Source organism: Mercenaria mercenaria, unplaced genomic scaffold (assembly GCF_021730395.1).
Source record: "Mercenaria mercenaria strain notata unplaced genomic scaffold, MADL_Memer_1 contig_3098, whole genome shotgun sequence".
Taxonomy (NCBI): Eukaryota; Metazoa; Mollusca; class Bivalvia; order Venerida; family Veneridae; genus Mercenaria; species Mercenaria mercenaria.
Window position 1 is genome coordinate 19,894 of NW_026461206.1, and position 21,009 is coordinate 40,902.

At 33.7% G+C, this 21,009-nt stretch overlaps 1 protein-coding gene and 1 long non-coding RNA gene across 2 annotated transcripts; both read left to right on the plus strand.

Moving 5' to 3' along the window:
* Positions 1-12,912: 12,912 nt before the first annotated feature.
* LOC128552736 (uncharacterized) lies at positions 12,913-14,316 on the plus strand. Its single transcript, XM_053533792.1, has one exon. The coding sequence runs from the start codon at positions 12,913-12,915 to the stop codon at positions 14,314-14,316; it is 1,404 nt and encodes a 467-aa protein (XP_053389767.1).
* Positions 14,317-14,688: 372 nt separating this feature from the next.
* Positions 14,689-20,050, plus strand: LOC128552735 (uncharacterized). Its single transcript, XR_008369152.1, has 4 exons — positions 14,689-15,060; positions 16,155-16,290; positions 16,896-17,064; positions 17,555-20,050. It is a non-coding gene; the product is annotated as an uncharacterized LOC128552735 (long non-coding RNA).
* Positions 20,051-21,009: the final 959 nt, after the last annotated feature.

Sequence of the window (21,009 nt, forward strand, 5' to 3'; positions counted from 1 at the left end):
CGCGACAGTACGATGCTGAGGCGCGGCAGTATGATAGCGAAATGCGACAGTACGATGAACTGTCACCATCGTATTGTCGTATCATCGCCATCGTACAGTCGCGCCTCGCCATCGTACTGTCGCGATTTGCCATCTTACCGTAGTATCTATGCGCTTCGCGTTCATAGAAAGCAGGCGTTGGTATTAATGGAACACCGTATTTTTATTTTTATGGGTTATTTTCTTCACCCACTGTTTAAGAATATCTGAAATTAAGTAAACTTGAAAAAGATGGGGTAACTTTATAAAACAGATAATAGCCATCTTAATATAACAGGAATTTCAAGTTTATCATGCCACTATGACTATATGGTGATAGCAATATTATATTACGCATAAATATCACTAAAAAATCTCTTTCATTTTTTCACGTTGACATAATTACACCACCCACATTTTTCAATGGGGGAAACGTATTTAAATCTACAAAACATTCTGTAGTTAAGACTTAAAAACATTTTGCTGCTTAAATTACACACAAAAATTCTTTAAACTGGATAGAAAACGTTAGGATCATCGTGCATTTAAGAGATATATGTTTAGAAAAAATCTTTATCTTTTTATAGTTTTAGCTCTTTTTGTTTCTTTGCAACTAACTAGATAGTGAAAAGTGCTATGGTGAAAACTATTTTGGCATTATTTGGCATATCATAATGTATATCATTCAGAAAAATATCAGAATCAAACCTGATCTACTTAAATATATATTTGAAATTACCGACCCTCTTTGTGCATTTTACATCAGATTAAGGCAGATGCCGACAGAAAGAAACTGTGATTTTTTCTTTCGCAACAGGTAGAGTCTGTTTGCTTAAATGTTATATTTTATGATTTAGCATTTATTTTCGACATATATTTTGATAAGAAGAATTATTCAAAGAAACATTTATCAAAATGGTGGATATCCAAGAAAAAAGTTCGCGCATACTTAAGTGAATTCGTTAAAAGATAATTTAATGGGCAAGTTCGGCGGTTGATGATTGCTACTTACGCTTGTGCATATACATATATATAGTTTCCTGTTAAACATTTATTAATATGTTGATGTTGTTTTTCGTGTTATAACATCTGCAGAGTCCCGAGGGATTTGTGTGTTCCCGAGCCTGTAGTGCGAGGGTACCAACGCATCCCAAGGGATTCTGAAGATGTTATAACATAAAATAAGCACGCACTAGCTCAATTCTAACATAAAAAATGAAAAATTATGAATTCATTATCCCTCAGCGTCATTAAATTTCCATTTAACATTGACAACTTGCACCGATCCTACCTATAATCATGACCAATTTAACACTATTCCTAAAACAAAAATTAAAAAAAAAAAGCAGTGAGAGAGCAGAATTATTTTAGTTCGACAAGATGTTGGATTTCTTTCAAAAGATTTGAAAATTAACAAGGTCTTGTTTCCTATCGTTCAACTAAGCTAATGGAACAAAGAAAAGTATTATCCCATATAGAATGTATGATATATGTGTCTTTTGTACTGTCGTCAGTCTTGTAAGTAAACGTATAAAAGACAATGGGACCTTCAAATGTTCTGATATATTCAATGATAGGCGTCATGACTAAGTATCAAATGTCAAGAGAATGTTTATGATTTCAGCAATGTATAAGGATGTATTGCTTAAGTAAATTTACATCTAACAAACCGGTATGCTTGTATAAAGACGAACTATGTGTGAAGAAATAAACGGAGTTGTTTATTTATTAACTGTGATCTACGCATGAAAGATATCGGATAATGTAAGCGACAGAAAAAAAAGAAGTTGGTGCCAGACAAAGATATTCGCATGAAACAGTACCCGGCAGTTCTGACATGTCTGTATATAAAAGTTCTGTTGAAGGTTCTTCAAGTTATAAAGAAAGTAAAGAACCGTTAGTTACAAGGGCTCTGATGAATTTTTCGAGTACAGTTGTGACCCTTGCAGCTCAGCCGGGGATCTTTCAACCAAGATTTTTTTGTACCGTTTGTGGGGGAATATCTGTGGGGCACTTTGTTTTAGAACCTTTCAAGGGGAAAAAAAAAAAGCTACAAAAAAACCCATAAACTGCGGGGAAAAAGAAAATTGCCAAGAAAACAAGTTCAAACTTGCGACCCTTTGCCCGGTGAAAAAATGAAGTCATGGGTTTATTGTGAGGGTTTATGAAGATATCTTTTGCAGTAGGCTGCTTTGGAGTAAATTCAAGGATTAAGGAAACCAAAAAATCATAATTTGTTTGGGACAAAGAAAAATATGCCTGAAGAATCATACAGTGCCGTTGCGTCCCCTCAATCCCCAAAAATTTGATTTCCCCCCAAAGGGAAGGGCGCGGGGGGTTATAAAAAGTCTAAAAAAGGGGAAAATATTACTTTTTTTCCCCGGGAAACCTTAAAGTGAAGGAAAAAGCAAAAAATTTTCGAAAAAGAGTTTTTTTGGGTACCCGATGACCTAGTTTCGGCCCAAGAACGGTTTAGCTGATTATAAAACCCTTATGGCTGCCCAATGTATCAACGTGAGCTGGGGGCCCCCGGGCAAATTTTGGCCATTACCCCCTTTCGGATCAGACTATCTCTGAAACCCGAGAAAAAGCACGCCCTTTAACAAAAAGGCCCCCAGATTTAAGTAAAGGGCAACCGGGAATCTAGGACTGGGAGAGGGTTTTTGTTTTTTTCCACATGCAATGTTTTTTTAACTCTGCAAAAAAAATCTCTACTCGGGCAGGCAAGAAAAGGGAAAAATGTTATGATTTAAAAGTGTTAAATGGCAGTGACTAGATACAAGTGTTAGTAAACGTATTTTTGGAATGTGTTATATGAAAAAATATTTCACTGAAGCTTTAACCAAAAAATAAAAAAAAATTTAAATTTTATCCCATTTAAAAAAACCCCGGGAAAGATTTAGAGTATGGGGAAAACCAGAAACCAGGGACCCCTTTATTTTTAAGGGAAAAAGTTTTTAAAAAAAATGTTTTTCAAGAGGAAATTTATTAAAGGGACTGAAGTACCCCCTTGCAATTTCAAAGTAAAAAATATCAATGTATTTTTTAATTTGAAAAAAAACTAGTTTTGAACGTTTTGGGAAATTATAAATTTTAATTGGGAATATTTTTTTTTAAACAAATAAAACTTTTTAAAATCAGACAAAAAAGGTCTTAATACCTCCTAAAGAAAAAACAAAAAATTTAAATGTATGTTTATACCCCCCCCCCCCCCACCTCCCCAACACAAAAACACACATTTTAAGCACCCTGCTCTGTTTCTAACATTTCGGTTTTTTTCTTTCCCCATAAATACCATGTTAAACGTTTGTTAAATTTGTTTAGGAATCAAACCCTTGATGATACAAATTGTAACAAAAAAATTTTTAAACCCAAAATTTTAAAGATAAGAATTGGCAAAATAACTGTTTTTAATATTAAGCTTTAAGTCAACATTAATCACATTGGCCCCCAGGGAGCATAATCAGTTTTCCCTAACGTATTTTATACGCACACTGGTATCCCATCTTCATCGTCGTCGGCATTCTTCACCATCGCTTGTTCCTAGTCGTCATCATTTTCATTCTCATCTTCGTCGACATTTATCTTCTTCGGCATTCTCCAAAGGCTTTCTTTATCGCCGTCGGCATTCCTTCTTTTTAGTCGTCGTCGTCGGCATTCTTTATCGACTTCGACATTCTTTATCATCATCATTACAATCACAATTTACGCCTTTATTTATAAAACCTACAAAAAAAATCAGATAATCTGCAGATGAAAAAAAAAAAAAAACAGGGTGTTATATCCCTTTAAATTTTTTTTCCAAATTTAAAGTAAAGTGACACTTTTAAATGTTAAAAACTTTTTACTTTTTTACTGAATACTAAATTTTTAAAGGTGGGTAAATACTCGAAATTTTTGAAACTGCTCAAAGACTTTTTTTTTTAGTGGAAAAGGGTTTGCTGTTTTTTTTCCCTTTTTTGGGGGAATTTCCCCCTTCTAAATTTTAGTTTTGCGCGGGATCTTTTCTATCTTAACCCCCGGGAAAGAGAAAAATACCCAAAAGATATTGCTGTGTGCCCAAATTGTTTGTACACCCTTCCCTGGGGGTTTGGGGGCAAAAAATACCGAGAAATCGTTGGCTGCTCAATTCTTTTATATATTTACCCTAAGTGTAGAAAGATCCCTGCGTAATGTTGTGCTGCCTATGCTTTGTAAAACCAAACCCTAAGGGGGGGAAGTACCTTGAGATATTGTGGGGCTGTCTTATGTTTTCCCTTATACCCCCTAAGGGCGAAAAGTTTACTCTGAGTTTTAAACTGGCTGCTTTTCCCCTTTGTACACTCCCCCCAAAAGGGTTTGAAAAGCCCCCCCGGGAAATTGCTTTTCCGCTGTTTTGTTTTGTAAACCTTCCCCAAGGGTAAAGAAAAAAACCCCCGAATATTGCTTTTCTACTGTTTTCTTTTAAACCTTACTAAAAACGTTGTGCGCTCAATTTTTATATACTCCCCCTAAGGGTGAGAGAAAATACCCTGAGTATCGTTTTACTGCTCAATTCTTTATATATTCAGCCAAAGGGGAAGAAAAAAATCCCCCTAAAAAAAATTGTTATGCTCCCCCAAATGTTTTTGTACACTTTTATCTAAACTAAGGCAGAGAAAGATCCCCGAGATTTTTGTTGTTCTGCTAAAATTCTTTTAAACCACCCTGGGGGTTTAGGGAAAGATTACCTTGAGATATCGGTCCCTGCTCAATTCTTTTTTACCAAAAAAGGGGTTTTAAGGGGAAATCCCCGAGATATTTTTTGTGCTGCCCTATGCTTTGTATACTTTTAAATTACCAAACCCTCATGGAGGAAAGAACACCAAAAAATTTTGTTTTGCGCCCTATGTTTTTTTTTTTTTACTTAACGGAGAGGAAGAAAACCCTGATATAGTTTTGCTCCCCCAAATTCTTTTTTATACTTTACCAAAACTAAGGAGGGGAAAAGATCCCCTGAGAATTGTTGGTTGCTCTATGTTTTGGGTAAAATTTTCCCTAAGGGAGGGGAAAGATACCCTGAATTTTTTTTGTTTTGGCCACATGCTTTGTATATTTTACCTAAGGGAGAGGAAAAAAGCCCCAGATATATTTTTTTGTTGCCCTTTTGCTTTGATATTTTACCTAAGGGAAGGGGAAGACACCCCGGGGAGATATTGTTTCTGCTGCCCTATTCTTTTTTTAAATTTTACCTAAAAAAGGGTAGGAAGTCCCCTGAGAATTTTTTGTTTTTGCCCCTTTGCTTTGTAAAATTTACATAAGGGGGAGGAAGATACCCTGAGATATTTTTTGGTGCCCTATTCTTTGTATACTTTACCAAAAACTAGGGGAGGAAGATACCCCTGAGTATTGTTTTTTTGCTCAAAATGTTTTGAAAAATTTTCCCTAAGGGAGAGGAAGTACCCGGGAATATTGTTGAAATTGCCCCCTGCTTTGAAATTTTTAAACCTAAGGGAGGGGAAACCCTGCCCTGGGTTTTTTTGGGGTTGCCCATGCTTTTTTATATTTTTAACCTAACGGAGGGGGGAAAAGGACACCCTGGATATTGTTGTGCTTCCCCAAACCCTTTGTTACTTTACCAAAACTAAGGGAGAGGAAGTACCCTGAGATATTGTTGTTTTGTTTCTATGTTTGTATAATTTACAAAAGGGGAAAGGGGGAAATACCCGGGAATATTGTTGTTTTGCCAATGTTTGAATACTTACTTTTGGGGGAAAAGGGGAAATGCCCTCAATATTTTTGTCTTGCCCTATTTTTTTGTTTATTTTTACCAACGGAGAGGAAGACACCCTGAGATTTTTTTGTGGGGCCCTTTTTTTTGTATACTTTGCCTAAACAAAGGGATGAGGAAAAAAATATCAGAGATATCTTTGGTGCTGTTCAACCTTTAAATACTCATAAGGGTGGGGAAATCCCGCAAGATAATTCTGTGCTGCCCCAAATGTTTTTGTAAAAACCCCCCCAAACCTAAATGGGGGAAAAAGATACCCGGGGTATTTTGTTTGTGTTGCTCTATGCTTTTATAATTTACATAAGGGGGGGGAAGAATCCCCTGAGATATTTTTGTTTGCCACATGCTTTGAAATATTTTTCCCAAAAAGGGGAGAGGAAATGCCCTCAAAAATTTTTGTTTGCCCAAAGGCTTTGAAAATACTTTACCCTAACAGGGGAAAGGGACCCCCGGAATATTTTTGTGGCCTTCCCAAATTCTTTGTATTTTTCCCTTTAAAACTAAGGGAGGGGAAGGGTCCCCCTTAATATTGTTGTTTTGCTCTATGTTTTGTATAATTTACAAAAAGGGACGGGGAAAGGGGATCCCAGAAAATTGTTGTTTTTGCCACATGTTTATTATACTTTACTTTAGGGGGGGGAACATGCCCTGGGATTTTTTGTTTTGGCCCTATGTTTTTTGTAAAACTTTACCTAACGGGGGAAGGACACCCTGATTTTTTTTTTGGCCCCTCCCCTATTTTTTGTATACTTTACCAAAACTAAGGGTGAAAAAGTTAATCCAGATATCGTTGTGCGGTTCAATTATTTATCCCTTTAAAGCCTAAGGGGTAAAGGAAGATACCGCATTTATTCTTTTCTAAATCAAAGTTTTTCATAATTTACCCAACCAAAGGAGGGGGAAAGATACCGGGATGTTATTATGCTGCCCAATGCTTTGTTTTAATTTCCTTTAAAGGGAGGGGAAAAGTTTACCCTGAAAAATTTTTTGTATTGCCCAATGCTTGTAATATTTTTCCTAAGAAAAGGGAAGAAACCCTGAGATATTGTTTGCGGCCCTTTCTTGGGTATACTTTACCTAAACTAAGGGTGGGGAAAGATACTCCGAGATATCGTTGTGTTTTTAAATTTTTTATATATCAGCTAAGGGGGGAAAAGATCCCTCGAGATATTGTTGTCCCTGATCCTGTTTGTAAAATTTTAAACCCAAAACCAAAATGAGAGGAAGATCCCCTGGGATGGTTGTGCCCCCCAATGCTTGTATAATTTCAAAAGGGAAAGGGGAAAGAAACCCTGAGAAATTTTGGGTTTTGCCCAAATGCTATGTTATTTTTCCCCTAAGGGAGGGGAAAATTCCCCTTTAAGTTTATTGTTGTTTTTTTTTATGCTTTGTATTTTTAAACATGGGGAGGGAAGAAACCCTGAAAAAATTGTTGTATTGCCACATGCTTTGTATATTTAAACCAAATTTGGAGAGGAACATCCCCTCAGAAAAATTTTTTTTGCCCTTGCTTTGTATATTTTTACCAAAGGGGAAGGAAGACACCCTGAGTATTGTTTTTGCTGCCCTATTCTTTGAATTTTGGGCCCTAAACTAAGGATGAGGAAGATACCCCAAGAATATCGTTGTGTGTTAAAATTTTTTATTACTCAGCCAAAGGGGTAAAGGAAAGGGATACGCAAGATATTGCTGTGCTGACCAAAAGCTTTGTAAATTTCCCCAAACCCAAAAATGAGAGAAAGATACCCTGAGATTTTTTTTGTGTGACAAATGTTTTTTTAAAATTTCATAAGGGAGGAGGAAAACCTTGTATATTTTTTTTTGGGCCAAAAGTTTTTTTAAATTTTCCAAAGGGGTTTGGGGAAACCCGGGCCCCAAAAGGATATTGTTGTGTTGTATACTTTACCAAAGGGAGAGGAAGAAATAAAACCCTGAGAAAATTGTTGTGTTCTCTATGCTTTGTAAAAATTTACATAAGGGAGAGGAAGATCCCCTTGAAAATATTGTTGTATTCCCCAAATGCTTTTAAATTTTACCAAGGGGTGAGGAACACACACTGAGCTATTGTTTGTGGCCCCATGCTTTTTAAAACTTAAAAAAAGGGGAAAGGGGAAAAAAAATACCCTCAGTATTGTTTTTTGCCCAAAGTTTTTGGTATAATTTATTTTAAAAGAGAGAGGAAGTTTACACTGAGAAAATTGTTTTTTGTCCCCTATGTTTGTTACTAACAAAAGGAAGGAAGATCCCCTTGAGCTATTTTTGTTTTTGCCCTATGTTTGTATACTTCATTTAAGGGGAAAGAGGAAGATCCCCTTAGCTATTTTTGTGTTGCCCAAAGCTTTGTAACTTCACCTAAGGGGGGGGAAAGATCCCCGAGCTATTTTTGTGTTCCTATGTTTTATACTTCACCAAAGGGGAGAAAGATCCCCTGAGCTTTTGTTGTTTTTGCCCTGTGCTTTTTTATACTTTCCCTAAGGGGGGGATAAAAGACACACTGAGATTTTTTGTGCCCCCCAATGTTTTGTATTTTTCCCTTTAAGGGAGAACCCAGATCCCCTGGGGCTATTGTTGTTTTTGGGGGCCCAAAGCTTTGTAAACTTTCCCAAAGGGAGGGGAAAGATCCCTCGAGATATGGTTGTTTTTCCATATGTTTTGTTATGTTTTTCCCCCAAAAGGGAGAAGAAGTTAACCCTGAGTTTGTTGTGTTCCCACTATGCTTTGTATACTTTCCAAAGGGGGAGGGGAAGATACCCTGTGATATTGTTTTTTTGCCCTTTTGCTTTGTATGTTTTTACCTAAGGGAAGGCCCCTGTTTTCAAAAGTTTTGAACCTTTTTTAACCCAAAATAAATTTGTTTTTGGGACTTTTGTTTCCCTGTGGAAAAAAGGGTGGGGGTTATTCCCGGGGAACAGCGATACTGGTACAATATTCATGCCTTTTTTTTTAGGTTAAATGTGCATACATTTGAAAATGGGGCCGCTAGCCCAAAAAAAACAAACAAAACTAATTTTTTTAAAAAAATGGTTTTTTTCTTTTTTTAAAAAAGGGATGTGTCTTTGTTTTGCGCTTTTGCGGTTTTGGTTACCCACCCCATCTTAAGGAATTTCCTGCACTTTTGAAAAACCGGGAAGTGAGGGCCCCGTAACGCCCTTTTTAACCCAAAAAAACTTTAGAATAAACCCTTTGGAATTCGGCGTAGGGAAAAGGGAAAATCAATTATACTTGATAGCAAACTGTGAGTAAAATTTTTACAAAATACGGGTAAGTGTTTTTTCTTTTTTTAAAAATATTAAATTGGGGATTTTCGACACGCCCGTTAAAAAATTTCAAAAAAATTTTGGGTTTTGAAATTAGCGTTCATTAAATCGGGCAGAAATCTCAAAAATAAGCACAGGGACCAAACCCAATTTTTTAACAAATTTGGGCCCAAATTGTTTATTTACGGCGTGAGAAGTTTTTTAAAAATTCTGCATGGTAAAAAAAAAAATTTTTCATTTCACAAAAAATTTTTATGAAAGTTAAAAAATTTTCCCCAAAGGATTTTCCAAAGGGAAAATACCCGGGGAGGCCCAAAAATTTTTCAAATCATTCTAGCAAAACACAAACACGACCTTTTTTTTATTTGCTGAATTTTCTAGGAATTTTTGGACTTTTTAAAAAAAACCAGGTGAAATTTAAAAATTTTTACATTTTTAAAAAAATTTTTTCGACCCCAAAACGTGCAAAATTTCCCTTTAAAGGGGAGCTTTCCCCTTTCTTTTATCTAAATAAGTTATCTGACTGAAAAAAAGTCACTATTTGTTAAAAGGAATTTTGTGTTTTTCGATACAACAAGGAAAGGGCCCCCCCTCAAAAAATTTTCCCTCTATTCTAAAAAAACGACCAAAAAATAAGAAATGAGTACAATAGGGCCCCCTTGTGATAACTGGAAATTTTAAAAAAGCCCTTTTCGTTTATTTTGGGAATTTTTAAAATTTCCCCTTTTACGACACAAAAATTTGGGAAAAGGGCACTTCCATTATTTTTGCACCCCCCCATCTTTTTGAAAGTTTTAAAAAATTTATTTCATATTTTTAAACATTTTTTATTTTGTTAATATGCAAAGATCGCTTAACTGTTGCAATGCTTTGATAAATTTTTACTAAAATTTCCCTAAACAAAAAAACAAGCGGGCATTTTAAAAACAAATTTGGTGGACAAATTTAAATTTACTAAAAATCTGATATTATTTTGAAATTCCGGAGCAGTTTTAATCAAAATTTGGGTTAAAAATTTTGAAAACCCCAATTTCCCGGCTAAGTTAAAATAACAATCATAGGGAAAATTAAAAACAGTTTTGAGAGAGATCCATATTTGTTTTTAATATTTTATTGCTCACAGACAAACAGTTATAACAGTTAAAATTTTTTCAACACCCCTTTAAAAACCGATCACAAAAAAAACATTAAAATATCTCAACAAAAAAAACTACAAAGGGAGGGCTTTTTCGGGTTTTTTTACAAAAAACATATTTTAAGGGAAAAAAATTTTTAAATGATATTACGGCAGGGCGTTTTAACCTTCAAAGTCTTTTCCGGGGAAAGGGGTCGGGTTAAAAAAAAAAAATTTTACTTAATCTGTTTTATCCCCAAAAATTTGGCCCCAAGGCAAAATTCTTTTAAAAACCAAAAACCTGATAGAAGTCCATCAGAGGAGGTACAGACCGGGGCTTCAAACCGTATTTTATGAGGAGAAGTCGTTAAAATTTGGTTTTACTATTTCTCTGGTTTCCCCCAAAAGGGGGTATAAAAAAACCCCTTTAAAAACAAAGCGGGTCGGGTCATGGGTTTTACAGACTAGTTTGTGTCGATCTATCTTTTTAAGCTTTTTGGCGGCACTAAAAAATTGTAAGCGGGATCTTTTTAACCAAAAATTAAAAAAATCAATAGAGGATGCAACAGAGCAAGTTCAGTATTATATAACAAGAAATGGATTTATTTTCTTTAAAATTTTAAAATTTTCTTTTAACATTTTTTTGGGCACAAAATTGTCAAAAAATTTGGGAAAGAAACCCCGGGAAAGTTTTTATAAATCTACATACGATGTTTGGGGGGAAAGAATATTTTGTGATTTTTAAAGAAATTTCTTTAAAAATGTTCTTCCGTTTTTGCTTTTGGGGGTCTCAAAAAGAGGCCCCGTGAACACCATTCAAATAAATTAAACCGGTTTTTATTTAAATGTTTTTACTATTTGCTCTTCAGTATCGGCTTAAAAAGACGGCCAAAAAGGGGAGCCATGTGTGGGGAAAATGGAGGGAAAATTTAAAAAAAAAATACGACAGATTCAAGTGTGATGTAATCATGAAAAATTTTTTTTTAAAATATTTTTCACGGAAATTGCCCATACACGATTGTCGCTGGGCCATTTTATTTACACCCAAAATTTCTCTAGAAAACTTGCATTGGCTATTTCATCTTGAAATTGGCAAAAAAGGTCCTAGCTTTATTTTAAAAAAACATGCTTTTTTTTTTTTGATTCCAAAAGTAGGACACAACATTTTTTCGGTTTAAAGTGTGGTTTGTTCATTAAGAATTTCCCAAAGGGAGCTTACCCAATTAAAAGTAAAGGAGGGAAAATTGGGCCCATTAAATACTATCTATCTAAACAATACAAACCGAAGTTTTTTTTAAAAAAATAAAAATACATTTTTTACTTTTGGGGAAAAAACAATATTTCAGTTTTCAAAGATTTAATTGTAAGGGGTGTATGACATTACTGATAAATTGAAACTTTTAAAAACTCTAATTCTCTCTTAATTTTTCTTAAAATGGCAAAAAAAAAATCGTGGATAAGTCAATTTGTGTTCCTGCAAGGGGGGGTTATTTTTCAAATTTTTGTTTTATAAATGTACCACTTTTAGTAACCGGTCAGCAACCATTTCTTTATTTTAAAAATTTAATCATTTTCTCTATATATGGGTGAACATAAATGAAAATTTTGCCCCCTGTGGGTTTTTAAAATAAAAAAAACCCTTTTCTGAAAAACAAAAAAATTTTTTTTTTTGAGATAGTAAACTAAAATTTTCCAAATTATAAAAAAAACAATTAAAAAAATAACGCAAGGAAAAGTCCCCACCGTCAAACCCCTTGGGTAAATATTTAATCCCCATTTTTTAAAGGGATATTGGGAGGAAAAAACTCAAACTCAATTTCCCAAAGGATAATTTTAAAATTGTAAGACAATAGAAAATGTTTTTTAAAATTTTTTGATTAAAAAATAAGTTTCAGATCCACTATTTAAGTTGAAAAATTTTGAAAATGAGCCGTGCATGAAAAACCAAAAAAAGTGGCCCCTTTTCGACCAGCATGGAACCCGGGCCGCCCGCCCATTGCGCAGTCTGGTCAGGATCCATGCGTTTGCTTTAAAGGCTTCTCTAAATTAAAAGAGTCTTTGAAAGCAACGCATGGAAACCTGAACCAACGCGCAAAAATGCGAGGCTGGGCCCGGAACCATGCTGGTCGCAAAGCCTATGTTGATTTTCTCATGGCGCGGCCAAAATATGTTTTTTTTTTTGTATCATATTTACACAACATATATAGGGAAAAAGAAAAGTTTTAACCATACAGTTATTCATTGTAAGGATTATTAAATTTTTGCAATTTAAATTGGGTCTGTAAAATCCCAATCTATCACAATATATCGAAAAAAGGGGGAAAGTTTTTTAGGGAAATTTTTTCAAAAATTAGAAAAATAGAATTAAAACGGTTTGTAAGTCGGGGGTTTTTGAGCAATTCCTTAAAAAAAAATCGTTATTTTCCCATAAAAAAATTTTTCACCCTAATATTTTGAGTCGTTTTCAAATTTAAAACTAAACCGCACGCGTTTTTTTTTGGGAAAAGGGAAAAATGTCATGATACTTGATAATTGCCAAATTTCCCCTTGTCAAAATAAGTGGTAACGATTTAAACTAAACATTGTATATTAAATGTCCGTTTTTTTGTTTCCCTTTCCTTTTTAAATTGATTTGTTTTTGAAAAACGCCCTTTTGTACGTTCAAAAAATTTTAAAAATTAGTTTAAGAAATTTTTGTTTGAATAAACAAGAATACATAATACAGATTACCTTTGTAAATAATTGAATAGGGGCTGGTATACTACACTTGAAAGATGTCGGACAATGTGGGCGGCAGAAAAATGTTAGACGTAGGAACCAGACAAAAATCATCACGTAAAACGACATCCAGCAGCTCTGACGCGTCTGTACCTGTATATGCCAGTTCTGCTGAAGGTTCTGTGAGATATAAAGAAAGTAAGAAATCGTCAATCTACAAGAGCTCTGAGGAATTTTTCGAGTACGGGTGTGACCCTTGCAGTTCAGCAGGTGAACATATAGAAGCTGAGGGATTTTGTACAGATTGTGGTGAATACCTCTGTGGTACGTGTTTTAGAAGCCATTCAAGAGGCAAAGCTACAAAACACCATAAACTGTTAAACAAAGATAATATGCCGAGTGAAAACGTTCAAACTTGCGATCCTTGTAAAATAGCCGGTGAAGAAATAGATGCCAAAGGTTATTGTGATGATTGTGAAGAATATCTGTGTAGTAACTGCTTCAGAAGTCATTCAAGAAGTAAGGCAACAAAACAACATAACTTGATGGATAAAGAAAATATGCCTAAAAAATACAATAGTGCAATTGCATCCTCAGTCGCCAAAATTGATATCCACAAAGAAGACGCGAGGTGTCAGATGTCTAAAGAAGAATATATTTACGTCCGAGACATTAATGTGAAGGTAGCAGCGGACACAAATGAGAGTGACATTGTAGCGATAACTCTAGTGTCGGACCATGAACTTGTTTTAGCGGATTATAATAACGCATCTTTGAAGCTTATTGATATTGACCGTAATGTAATAAAGGGGACACTGGACTTGGAGTCTAAACCATTTGGACTCACAACGGTTTCGAAGGACAAGGTAGCTGTATTATTGTCCAACATATATGTCATTCAAATTGTAACAGTTTCTAGGACTATATCCGTACAAAGAAATATCAAATTAATGGGTCTATGTTTAGACATTAAGTATCTAAATGGAAAACTATATGCTTCATTCTCTAAGCCTGTCAGATTCCTTATACTTCAGCTATCAGGTGCAGTGTATAAAACGATCAAGCCTGATGCTGAAGTACTTAAACACTGCACGAAGCCAGATAACATTGCAGTCAGTCCTAATGAGAGTGTGATCTACGTGTCTGACTGGAAAACCAACAAATTTATATGCGTAGATATGGATGGGAATATGATATCTATGTATCTACATGAGCTTGCTATTCCCGTGGATATCGTCATAACTCCATTCGGATCAGTCTATCTTTGCAGCAGAAATCAGGACGCCATTTACAAGATGAATCCAGATTTAAGTGAAGCTACTGTGATACTAGGACATAGAGACAGTTTGTTTGGTCCACTAGCAATGTGTTTTAACAATGCCAAACAACAACTCTACGTTAGCAGTGCAAGTAGTAAAGCCGAAGCACGAAATCAAATAAAAGTGTTCAAACGGCAGTAACTAGAAACAAGTGTTAGTATACCTACTTCATGGATTCAACTAATAGACCAATTACTGATTAAAGAATACATGTACATGTATACATATTTTAAAAATCGATAGAGTAAAAATTAGTTCGGATGACTTTATACGGAAGTGAATATATTATTACAAGTTTACAATGGGGTATTGTAATGTAGCTGTGAAGTATGTATCGTGTAATTTTACAGTGAAAATATCATAATCTTAAAGTTACTTACCTTGAACACGTTGGAATATGAACTATCAATAATTTGGATTTCTTATAAATATACACTTTCATAAAGATAAAGACGAATAATTTTGTTTCTGAGAAGAATATAAAATAAACGCATCTTTATATGTGACGTCGTCTTTGAAAACCGGTCCAGATGCGGCATGACGTAATATCGAGAAACGACGTTTAAAGTTGCGCCAAGTTTACGCGCGCAGCTTTCTTACACATGTTTTAATTAGCAAAAGTTTGACTGTTAAAGTACGACTGCTTGTTACATGATTGATGACAGCCTACTACAGAAAGAATATTTAGACATCAGACCTGTAAAAAAAATAGTGGTATTACGCCTGAGACAAAATACTTCGTTCAAAATCAGTTGTTTCCCCTTCGCTACTGTATGTTTCCGGTTTCGGATTTTATCAGGGAAGCATGTGAAGTTTACTTTTGTTTAACTACCTTTTGTTCAACGATGAAGGGATCTGAGATTTGTAATACTGTTTACTGATTTGGTAAGTACCGATTATAAACAGTTGTTAATGTAGATTCTCTAAAATATTTGAAACTTTCACTGAAATAAGGCTGTCTTTTTACCCGGAAGTGAATCAAAAACATACCGAAAGAAATTTATTAAATTTATCTTGTGGCCACTAAACACAGATGATTTCATTATGCCTGTGTATTTAATATAAAATGGCCAGCTGGGTTGTCACAAAGATTATTGAAGGCAGGCAGCTTCTTACTCAAGGTGACCAGGATTCATCAAATTATTTCATTGTCCATAGTAAGCATTACTATGGAAAAATACAAAGTACATGTAGCTATGATAATTAATAAATTTGATGCAGACTTATAGATGCCTGCCTTTGTCACATCATTTCTCGAAAAGTCCCCTCTCACAGTAGTAGCAAAGGTATTTTAAAAGGAAATATGTAGATGTCCGGTAACCGGACGCCTACCCTGCATTCTAGCTGTCCGGCAACAAGACGATAGCCTCTCCGCGAATGTTTTTTAGCTGTTCGGCGATCATTTATATATGAATACTGTAATGAATAAATTTATTGTATCATATTTTTTTTGGCATACTAAGGTTTGAATATTCACATGTAAGGCTTATTCAGACAATATTTTAAAATTGATTACCAGACGCCTACAAAACCCCTATAGGATAGGATAGGCTAGGCGTCCTGTTACCGGTTGGCTAAAACACTGGCTATATATAGGTTTCTGGTTACCGGATGTCTAGACGCTTCCATTTATAAAATGGTAACTGTTTTTGCTGTGGGTCTCATAAGTCATGTTATTTCTGTCTGGTGACTACTCTCTTTCCATTATTGTTGATTCAGAATGTTTTGTAACAGGATGATTGTAATATGGATAGTGGGAATTTATGCTATATAATGAAAATCTTATTATTTTTTACATTTTTGAGCCTTGCTGTGTGTAAAACAATTTATGATCCTTTAAAAAATAGATTCATAGTATAATAACTTTTAAAGTATTTTGTGGTAAGTTAATGAAACCTTTCACAATCACATTATTAATTAAGTATTCAGTTTTTGATTTTTAGTGATGTTTACAGTACATGTATTATATCTTCTTTCAGATAATATTCCTTGTTCCTTTGATGGTTCATTCCACTACAGCTGGTTCATATACCCTACAACAGCCAGGAAATTGGTCTGTTTACTTTAAGATCTGAAGAAAATGTAACATATTTTGGATGTGCTTTGAGGAATCAGGTAAGTAACATGCAGCTAATGGCTCCTATTATAATTTTAATGCAATATATTATTTAATTATACCTCTGTCTAGGTTTTGTTGGAGCCTATACAAAATAAGTCTACTTCTACACTAATGATTTGTACAATGTATGTACATGTACTATGACTATTGAATGGCTTAAACTGACAAAACTGGCATTATTGAAATTTCATTTCAACAATCCGGTTTGAGGAGGATCAGTTTGTGAAAAGTCTTCATTACATTGGCTATTAGCCTGAGAAAAGTCTGTGGCACTCAATAAGTACATGGATAATTTGAATGCTTAACACTACATGTACATGTGTATAAGTTGATATCTCATTAAATTGTAGAAGAGTTCTAAATAATAGGAATTTTAATTAATTATTTGAAGTAAATCAATTAATTGTAATTTAGTTTAATTGTAATGTGATTATTTTCAATTTTAATTAACCCATTCTTGACTTAGAAATTGTGATGTGATTGAATTTTTTTACCAGTTTTATTGCACCAAGAATATGGATTAGAATGAAGGCTGTAAAGGTTCCTGAGATACATGAAGATAACAGATACTTTTACCAAAGACTTTTAAATCTTTTTTCAGGAAGGCAAGTGTTTCCTCTTGTTTATGAAAGAAACTCAGTTGGTTAAGGGGCAGACAACTTGTGAGCATGGTACATCACTACCTGTATTGGTATTCCATTTTGACAATGCTGCTAGCTAGAATAGAAATAACATCTTGCTGTGGTATGGTCTGTGGAGAGTTTTACTAGGTAACAACCATTTTTTTATAGCTGTTAAAAACAGTGTATACTTTTAAAACCCCTTTGGCCCGATGAGGCAGCTATGTCTGCCTTTGCAACCAGTGCAGATCAAGATCAACCTGCACATCTGTGCAGTCTGATCTTGATCTGCAGTGTTTGATATTTAGTCAGCAAATTTCCTATGAGAACCCCTATAAACTATAAATGGTACTGTCTCTATTTTAAAATGGAGTAGTCCATTTTGCAAATTTAGCAGGTTTAAGGGTTAACACAGTAATGCAAAAAAATGTGTTTTAGAACATCCTATTTGCAGTAATCAAAATTTACAAACAAAGTACATTTTATATACTGACAGCTCGCTGTTGTCAGTCTGTCAATATTTTAGAGCATTTGGTTGTAAGAATCATCTATTATCAAATAGTGATAAATCTGCTTTTATTAAATAAAGCGACTCCCAGGTTAATTTTTTAAAATAAAATGTTTTACTTATTTGCTACAGGATATCACAGATCGATTGAATATTCAACAATGATCACAGACCATGCAAAGTTTGAATCTGACTTGCACTTTTGAATTTAGAAGAATCTGTGGAGGAGGGTGAATGCTGAGACCTTTAATAATACATGATATTGCTGACACAGTGTGTCAGTCATCAAAGAAAGGTCATAACATTGCACAGTTGGTCAACAATGATTTAAAACCTGTCACATTCTACCCGTGGAGAAATATCTTATCACAATATTTTAAACTTTTTGAAGAAGATAACTAAGTATTACCACTTTACCATGTCTGCAGAAACACCTGGATTGTTAGTGTTAGAAGTGACAGTCCAGTTGAGACAGTAACTTACTAAAATATACTCCCCCTTGCCAAACGAATATTACTGACATGGAATGACCCAAGCCTGACAATGGTACCTGTATGAACTCGTAAGAGAATAGTATTTGTCTGAAAAGTCAAAGGATTCTGTTTGTCCCAGACCCCTTGAACTGAAAACTGAAATTGTGATTGACGAGGATTTTTCTGAGAACTGAAAAAAGGAAGTGAATATAAAAGATAGAAATTGTTGTTGAATTCAAACGTTTTAATACACAACACTTTAGCCTGTTTTGCTGTTCATATAGATGTGTTTAGCTGTTAAGGTTAAACATCGAGTAAAGGTTGTAGTTTCAGTTACCTACATTAAAGTATTGGCTGGAAAAAAATATTTACTTTTCACCAGAGCTTGTAGCAGTGTAACCTTCATCAAAAGTTAAGCTATTGTGTTAATTATTAAAGTATTTTTAGAAAAAAGGAATTTAGTATGTATGTTGCCATGGTAACATAATGCAAATTATATTTCATTGAAATTATGGATTTGTATTTCAATAAGGGATCTACAGTATATAATGTAATGGTAAAAGAATGTTCACTTTCTTCAGTATTGTCAGTTATAACTAGCCAGTGAAAAAAACAGATTATGAGGAAAGGGATGACTGAAATGTTTATTCTTACGATAACTACTTTTGTTACTTTTTTTGTTTTGTTATTTTAAAGTTTTATGTGAAATTTTCAGATTTCTTTCCTGAATACTTATACTTTAAAATATTTAACTTATTAGAAATACTTTTTTAAAATAAGCTCTTGTTTTTAGGTATTATAGTAGGAAAAGGGAATTTAAAACATATGTCGCCATGGTAACACAATTTTCTTAGAAAATATGGAAAAATTTTAATTAGCTGTACTTTCTAGTATTCTACTTTAAAATAAGCATAAACAATAAAAAAAATCAATAGTAATATATGTTTCATTTATTTCAAAATAGTCATTTATTACCAGCAGGTAAAAGGCAAGTTATGAAGAAACAATGACAGAAATGTCTTATTCTTATAGTTATTACTCATGTTACAAACGCTGTCATAAAACAAAACATTTTAATTTTTTTAACATGGAATTTTGAGACAATATTTTTGAATACACACCACTTGATAATATTCAAGTTATCTGAAACACTTTTCCAAATTTAGCTCTTTTTTAAAGTATTATTATAGAAAATAGAATCGAATGCATATGTTGCCATGGTAACATAATTTAATAATGTTTTTATAGAAAATGTGAAGGACTTTAGCCAGCTAGATGTTTGCACTTTAAGTGAATATCTAAATATTCTTTGTAAAAGAATATTCATTTATTTAAAAATAGCCAGTGATTACCAATAAGTGAAAACACAAACTGAAGAAACAACGACTGAAATAGTTTATTCTTGTGGTTTTTACCCGTGTTACGAAATCTGTCATAAAACCAAACATTTTATCTTTTCCCATAAAATTTTCAAATTTTACTTTCGAATACATATACTTCGGAATATTCAACTTATAAGAAACATTATTTCAAATTAAGCTTCTATTTTTAAGTTCTATTGTAGAAAAAGGAATTTAATGCATATGTTGCCATGGTAACACAATTTGAATAATGTTTTCATAGAAAATATGAAAGATTTTAATTAGCTGTATTTTTGTGTTTTAAGTAAGCATCACAAGAATAAAATTTCATAGTAAAAGAAGGTTCATTTTCCCCAAAATAGTCATTTATTACCAGTATCTAAAAGACAAGTTATGAAGAAACAATGACAAATCTAACTTATTCTTATGGTTATTACCCATGTTACAAAAACTTGTCATAAAACCAAACATTCTTAATATTCTCATGTGAAATTTTCAGAATATTTTTATAAATACATAGGCCTTCTAATATTTTACTTTTTGAAGTCCTTACTTTAAGTGAACAAGTTTTTTTTAAGTTTTATCACAGAAAAGGGAATTTAATATATTTGTTGCCATGGTAACACAATTTGAGAAATATTTTTATAGAAATTGTTGTAGATTTTAGTTGATTATCATTTTGTGTAATAAGAAGGGATCTAATATATATCATGCAATTGTAACAGAAGATAAATTTATTTCAGAATTGTTAGCCATTACCTGTAAGTGAGAAATAAACTAGAAAGAAAGAATAACTGAAATGTTCTGTTTTTATTTTTAATATCTATGTTACAAAATCTGTCATAAAACTGACAATTTTGAAGATTTTCATCTGAAATTTTCAGGATTTATTTCTAAATGGGTATACTTTCTAAATATGCAAAAACCTGAAAATGTCAAATTTCCTCATCTGGACCCATTTTCTCAGTCATGGTCACATATTACGATGTATTATAAGTCTATGAACCTCATAAAATGTCTTTTTCAAACATAAAAAACATGATTTTAACTGCATTATATATATATATATATATATATATATATATATATATATATATATATATATATATATATATATAATGCTTAGTCTGATATTTCTCATAATTTGAATATTTACCAGAAGCTAGCCATGAAGTCATGGTTATAAATGAATTCTATTATGTATAAACAAGTATGATTTTTCGTGGCAGCTAGATTCGTATGATAGATTTCATGGCAGCTAGATTTTTCTGACAGATCTGTCGACAGCTAGCTTTGTCTGACTGATCTCTCGACAGCTAGGTTTGTCTGACGGATCTCATGGCAGCTAGATTTGTCTGACTGATCTCGTGGCAGCTGGATTTTTCTGACATATCTCAAGGCAACTAGATTTGTTTGATAGATCTCACAACAGTTAGATTCGTCTGACAGATCTCGTGCCAGCTAGATTTGGCTGACAGATCATAAGGCAGTTAGATTTGACTGACAGGTCTCATGGCAGCTAGATCCGTCTGATAAATATCATGACAGGCGAATTTGTCTACCAGATCTAATGGCAGCGAGATTCATCTGACAGATCTCGTGGCAGCTTGATTGTACTGACAGATCTAACAACAGCTAGATTTGTCTGATATTTCTAAAAACACTTAGATTCATCAGACAGATCTCATGGCAGCTAGATTTGTCTGACATATCTCCCGACAGCTAGGTTTGTCTGACAGATCTCATGACAGCT